We start from the raw sequence: 6,906 nt of genomic DNA, 5'->3' as shown, positions 1-6,906 counted from the left end.
TAAGGTGAAGATTGAAACTGTTCTGAAATTTGTCGGTAGTAAGACAACCAAAAAAAACAACAACAAAAAAAACAGTTTACGAACCACCCGCCCTCCCACCCACCCTGTCCCAATCAAAACACAGACCCCACCCGCACCCCAAAGAGGATCTCCATAATCCCAGGGTGCAGTGCACCCGTCTCCTCCATGGATTTGAAGGGGATGAGTGTGAGTCATGAGAGTAACGGTAGGTATTGAGACGAAGCGTGTCCCATTCTTGAGTGTTTCCATTCAGTTCATGGAGGGGAGGGGAGGGGGGCAGGACATGTTGCCTGAAGACAAACACTGAACCTTGAGAAAACCCAGCAACTGACACGAGGGACTGAAAAACAAAACCAAAAACAAACAAAAAAAACAGTTCTCAAACACCTTCAAACCCACTCCCACAAACCAAACTTCAGTAAGAGAGCATATATGTGTGTGTGTGTGTGTGTGTGTGTGTGTGTGTGTGTGTGTGTGTGCGTGTGTGTGTTGGTTGGAGATAAGAGAGAGAGATATGAACAGTGAGACCAGGACCTAATCTCCCCTGTGTGTCCCTTCTCTCTCTGTCTCCAGATCAATACCTATCTCTCCTAACTGCTCCTGACCCTCTCCTTCACACCTCCCACGTGAGAGCCATCGCTAAACACCGCTCCGCTTCTCTCCATCTGCCTTCTCCTTCTCTCACTACCTCCCGCTCAGTCTATCCCTTCTTTCTTCCGCGTTCACACTCACCCGTCATCACTGCACTGCTCTCGTCTCCTACGCCCTCCCTCCCTCCCTCCCTCTCTCTTTCTCTCTCTTTCTCTCCCTCTCTCTCTTCCTGTCGGAGCACAGCACCTGGGTGGTGGCTGTTGGTAGGCTCCAGGGAGCTGTCCCTGGCACACGGTGCTACTCTGGGTCAGGCTGGGTGGGAGTGAGCTGAGATGGTGCTGAGGAACGCTGGGCCTGGGGTCACTGTTTGGAGTGGGAGTGGGAGAGTGAGAGGAGGAGAGGGACGATGTTGGGTGGTGGGATTTTGGCTGGATGCTGAGTGAGTGAGTGTGTGTGTGTCTGTGTGTGTGTGTGTGTGTGTGTGAGAGAGGGGGGTGGCTGTGGATGTGGGGTGGGGGGATCCGGGAGAAGGTCCGTCCCGTCCGTCCGTTCGGCGTGTGTGAGCGCACTTAGCAGCAGCCGCCGCCAGACTGTCGCACCGGCGTGCTCTCGATCTTCAGGTTGGGCTTGTCGCCGCCGGCCGTGGCGCCGGGCCCCATGCGCTTCTTGATCTCGGCCGCCATGGTCATGAAGGCCTGCTCCACATTGGTGGCGTTCTTGGCGCTGGTCTCCAGGAAGGGGATGGCCAGAGAATCAGCAAACTCCTGCAAAGGGGGGTGAGGAGGGGAAACAAAGGCACTCATTTGAACTCCCAGGAAACTCTACAAGGCACCCAATTCTAACCCAGTTCAAACTACATCTCCGCTTGGTGCCAACTGGAAAAGATCATTTTCAGCAGTCTTCTACAAAAGTGTCACATGTATACATAAAGTAAAGCATGTATGCATAAATATATCAAAGAAAATCCATTGGGGGGGCATGGCAGCTTCACAGAGGGGCTTACCTTGGCAGTGGTGTAGTCCACTACTTTCTTAGTGGTGAGGTCACACTTGTTCCCAACCAGCAGCTTGTTGACGTTTTCGCTGGCATAGCGGTCGATTTCCTGGAGCCACTGCTTCACATTGTTGTAGGATTCCTAAAAGGAAGGATGGACAGGAAGACGCATTTCATCAACTCCACTCCAAAACTTTCCAGCCACTGTGCTGAACTTCTGCCTGCTTTCTGCGTTTCTGGTTAGGATGACTCATGTTTGCGCCCCGTGCTGATAGATTCACACCGACTCCCAAGTCAGTTCTGAGGCCCATAAATAATGACCCAATGAATCTTCCATCAGAGGCCTCTAAATTATTTATATAAATGCGTTCTCCACATTCCTTGCAGTCGTTATCCTCTTCATCATCCTTTTCATCATCCTTTTCATCATCATTCTCCTCATCATTGCCCGTCACTGAACGAGCTGAGTCATAGAGGGCCGTCTGTTGCTAAGCAACACTGAGGATTCCACTTCCATGAGCCCCCTGCCCAGCCCCGCCCCTCCCCCCAGTTCCCTTGCGTCCGTCATGTGATCACCCACCTGATCTGTGACATCATAGACGACAATGATGCCGTGGGCTCCGCGGTAGTAGCTGGAGGTGATGGTGCGGAACCGCTCCTGGCCTGCAGTATCCCACTACAGAGGAGAAGGTGGAGAGGGAACGGAGGAGACAGGAAAATGAGTTTGAGAATAAGAAAATCAGCTGTCGCAGTGAGCAGCACTCAGGTTAAAAATAGTAGGACTTTGACATAATGTGCACTGCAATGCTAATACTAGTAATAGGGGCATCACAGCCGCTAAGAAAATCCTCCATGGCAAAGTACTCTCTGTGACCATGCTGAGGTGTTGGACTGTACAAATAAGTTCTTCTGGCTCATGTCTGTAAAAATAAAGATGCACTGTGCACACGGTGGTCCACTTGCTGTCTCCACACGTCATTCTGCTTGACCAAAGAAACATGTCATCTCCACTTGGAGCCGCAGGATGAGTCCCCTTGTCCCTTCTAGAACCTTAAACTTAAGGGGGCTGCTCCAGTGAGTCACTCCTCGTAGGAGCCTAGCGCTAACTAGGAGTTTTCCCGGCTACTGCAGCACATTATTAGTGGTGAATCTACTGTGACATACCTGTCGTTACAGGTGAGAACATCTTCACTGAGCTCAGGACTACTACATTAGCGATGTTGCTGTACTCTCTCCCAGTATCAAATTAGAGACGCTTCTTTTCTAGATGTTTCTGGATTCGATATAAGGTCCTTGATACCTCTAGCACCAGAAGTGCATTGCATTGTTGTACTCTTGCATTGTCTGGCTATGGATGAAATCCACCATTACATAAATGCAGTGGCTAAAGGTTGATGCAAACACGCCGCTTCTAGGCCACACATCTAGTGAAACTCCAGAGCAGCGCTCAAATAGCCCAAGGGTGAGGTGCTCAACAAACAAGGCCACCTGACCACACCAACGTCCTCTCTTTACTAATGTGCACTAAACATCCCTCAACTGTGTGTGTGTGTGTGTGTGTGTGTGTGTGTGTGTGTGTGTGTGTGTGTGTGTGTGTGTGTGGCCAATGCAGTTATTTTAATGAAAGCACCAGATCCAATTACTATGGTGACTCAGCCACATAATTTGGAGGAGGTTACACTTGTGAGCTTAGTATCCAAGACTAAAGCTTTAATAAGATGAAAAACAGACATAGTTTTCTGCTGTATTCAATATTACATTATGAAAATACATTTATGTATTCACCTGGGTCAACCAAAACAGCCCATAACCATCTCAGTAACTGACAGGTAACACTTTTTAAGGATGGTTCACACAACTCTATTGGGTTAATTGTACATGTAACATCATCATACAAACATTCATGGTGGGAGGATTAACCTGTGCATTACCTACACAAAATGGTGTGTGGTTTTTCCTTCTCATCAAACAGTAAGAAGCAAAAAGTGTATGTAGGAAGCTGAGAGTGAGGGTCATTCTAGAACATTCTACTCACAATCTGCAGCTTGATGGTCTTGCCATCCAGTTCTATGGTGCGGATTTTGAAGTCGACTCCGATGGTGCTGATATAGCTCTCTGTGTAAGTGTCGTCCTGCAAAAACCAAACAAGAAAGTAGAAGACATTGAAGAGGCAAAACAGGGTTCAAGTTCTCTGCAATTTCCCTGCACAGTAATTTACCTTGCACATGCTAGAATCCAAAGTGAATGACAATACAGGGAATGCATACACTTTGGCTACACCCACTCTTTGAAACTGCATTCACTTCAGTAAACAACTACAGCCTAGGACTGATGCATATGGAGGCTCAGGCTACATGGGTCGGTGACAACAGCAGCAGAGCTAAAGTCATACAGTTAGAGCTAAATGTTTACTACACAGGCAAAATAACACCCGAATCTGATTTTATTTCCCAAGTATGTTTCAAACATACATTTGCTGTCAGTGTTGTTGGTATAGATTTTCCGATGTAACGTATTGTGTAAATAACCCTGTTAGGTATGAGCCAGTCTAGTTACAATGCTAACGACTAACAGGATGTGCTGTGCAAATCATATACAAATGATTTCTCATGGATTCAACAGAAGTCCAGGCATGTAATATACTCACAGCAAATCGCAACAAAAGGCAAGATTTCCCAACACCAGAGTCGCCAATAAGGAGGAGTTTGAACAGGTAGTCACTGTGAAACAAGACAAGAGACAAATCAAGTGAAATGAAGAGATGGCACTTCTCAAGTCACTGACAAGGCATCACCACTTTTATGATGACAAGGGGTTGGTTAAGGTGGGCATATCCACAAGTTGGAAACTTTTCAAAGTAACCAACCAGTGAAGTAGGGACTGTTCTGATACCCTGATGATACTGATACATGTATTGCAACAAACATATTGAAACAGTAAACCACACTAAATTGTAGATACAACTAAGGACAACCTTCCCAAACAAGTTTGCAAAACACCATCGCAGATTATCGTTTGGATTATCTTGTCATAACACATAGTCATGAACTACAGAATAATTTATGACAGTTCAGCTGTCAACAACATTTTCAACGGCAACTTGATCGAATCCAAAACAGGTTCAGATCACATCGCCAGTCACAACAATTGCCAAAGACTCAGGTTAACAAACACGTTTACATCCAAAAGCCGTGGTCGTCCTTATAAGCGCATGAGTAACTCGGCAAACCTTTCCAAAACTTGTACACAAGTATCACATGTACACAACCTGCACCTTTCACTTCAAAGTGTGTCGCAATCAACAATCTATTCCTGACAGCAATCACCTTCTTGCCTAGATGAGTTGAACAACATGGCAATATTGCGTCACATGTACAGTCAGTATCTGGGGCCTATGTTAGCTAGCAAAGTATAGCATGCCTCTTCTAAAAGCATGCTCTATCCATAAGTAAATTGGCTAGATAAGATCAAACGAGTGAAGGAATCGACTTGTTACAACCGTATTAGCTGGCTAACAACAGCGGTCCAACTCAAAACATCAAACAATGTCTGGCCAATATTTGTACAGTTACGTTCACATTAAACATCCTGCCTGTATCCAACTGATAACTACCTATTCAGATACAACTGCTAAAATGTTAAGCCCAATCACCTGTCAATTAAGTAACACTAACGCAGAACCTTCACTAACGTTAGCTAGTATTCCTTGACGCGTCAGCGTACAAGTCAACATTAGCCAAGGTAGGTAGCTGTAAGTACATTTCATCAAAATAGCACATCTGTACGCTATTGCCTATAGTATTTGTTAATATATAGAAGGACAAAACCCTCTATTGTATTTTGGCTACGCAACTTCAATAATGTGACGTTTATAAGTCCACGTCCTCTTTCGTTCTTAGCCCGAAATCCGGTAGCTAAAGATACTTTATCGGTAGCTGCGGTAACTTCACGTTAGTTTGTAACGTTAGCCTGCTAATATAATGTTAACCATTACCGCGGTCATGATGTCGTGTCACATTGGTTTGATATCACCAGGTATTACAAACGTAGGTTGGCTGACTGCAACTGTAACGTTAATTTACAACTCAACACAGATCACAATCGCAAGAAAACATCTTTATGTCATTAAAAATGAAAATCCATTTTCCAAGCTGGACAACGACGATTGTTCCCCGTCTACTAGCCAAGTTATCTGGCTAACGTCAACAAAAACGCTTTATAGCCAACAGTTACCCTCACCAACTTATGTTGTAACCACTGAGATCTTATGAGGTTTCGAGGGTTAGCCAAACTTACAATACATATTGCTAGCCAGTACAAGAGTAGGAAGCCAGAGAGCGACTGATTTCAACGTTAGCTTGCTAACATTTGCTGACTATTAGCTAGTACGCTAACTGACGTTACCCTAGCGGCTAGCAAGCTGTGCTGCCTAAAGGTAGCGCCCCAGTGAAAAGGCAGCTGTAATCGCAAAAATACAACACGAAAAAATCCCTTAATATGACCTTTCCACGACACAGAGTGTGACAGTATTCTGCAAACCGATGTGGTTTACTCACTATTCAGGATTCATGGTGTAATTGAGGGCCGGGCTGTTTTCTGTCGATTTGACACTGTTCCTTCCTCCTCTCGAGCTCCGCTTTGAGGCAAAAAGATGACTTGTGAGTCTGAATTCTCCGAGGCACTTGTTAAGCTTCTTTTTGACCTGTCGGTGGCAAGCTCAATTATTTGGAGACCTAAAAGTGTCGTTCTGTCGGTTTTACTTGACGGTCATTCCTGGATATCCCAAAATCAGTACGTTATTTTCCCAGCTATTCTTTCTTTCTGTCCTATCCTCTCGCTCGAAGTACAAGATGGCTGCGCAGGTGCGGCAGTGACATCAGATGACGTGGCATACGGACACAGATTCCATCAAAAAATATGACATAGCTTTAACCCGCACACTACAAACGTCCGTTTTCTGTTAATACAGTCCAGCGGAGGGCCAAAGAGTTTATTTTGGTAAACTTAAAAGTGATCCTGTTAACTTCATAATTCTACCATGCACCCAAATGACTACTTACACGTTTCTCTCTGAAAATTCTATAGAATTCTATATAAACCTAGGCCTAGGCCTACTTCTGTAGACTTTAAGCCAAATTCTTGCTTATTTCAGAGCAGTTCAGTAATTTAAATCCAGTATCCAGTGGGCTATATTTCAGAAGGCGTATGTGCAAATATTACAGTAACATATGTTTTTACAGTCTATGTAGCATAGTCTAAAGGTAGTTGTCAGAATGGGACATCATAGGCCTGTGGTCACAT

The 6,906-nt window shown here is 45.2% G+C and overlaps 1 protein-coding gene across 1 annotated transcript; it reads right to left on the bottom strand.

Moving 5' to 3' along the window:
* Window positions 1-799: 799 nt before the first annotated feature.
* On the bottom strand, window positions 800-6,458 carry rab1ba (zRAB1B, member RAS oncogene family a). Its single transcript, XM_062515712.1, has 6 exons — window positions 6,162-6,458; window positions 4,253-4,325; window positions 3,641-3,736; window positions 2,186-2,281; window positions 1,616-1,747; window positions 800-1,376 (listed from the first exon to the last, which is right to left on the bottom strand). The coding sequence occupies exons 1-6, from the start codon at window positions 6,173-6,175 to the stop codon at window positions 1,182-1,184; spliced, it is 606 nt and encodes a 201-aa protein (XP_062371696.1). The 5' UTR covers window positions 6,176-6,458; the 3' UTR covers window positions 800-1,181.
* Window positions 6,459-6,906: the final 448 nt, after the last annotated feature.

Source organism: Sardina pilchardus, chromosome 16 (assembly GCF_963854185.1).
Source record: "Sardina pilchardus chromosome 16, fSarPil1.1, whole genome shotgun sequence".
Lineage (NCBI taxonomy): Eukaryota > Metazoa > Chordata > Actinopteri > Clupeiformes > Clupeidae > Sardina > Sardina pilchardus.
Note: the sequence above shows the minus strand (reverse complement) of the source record. Positions and strands in the feature narration are given on the sequence as shown.

What these genes read in the sequence shown, in the direction of transcription:
- rab1ba (XM_062515712.1), bottom strand. An exon ending in AGACCATCAAGCTGCAGATT is followed by an intron (nt 2,282 to 3,640) that starts GTGAGTAGAATG and finishes TCTCCTCTGTAG; the next exon opens with TGGGATACTGCAGGCCAGGA. An exon ending in TCTATGATGTCACAGATCAG is followed by an intron (nt 1,748 to 2,185) that starts GTGGGTGATCAC and finishes CCTTCCTTTTAG; the next exon opens with GAATCCTACAACAATGTGAA.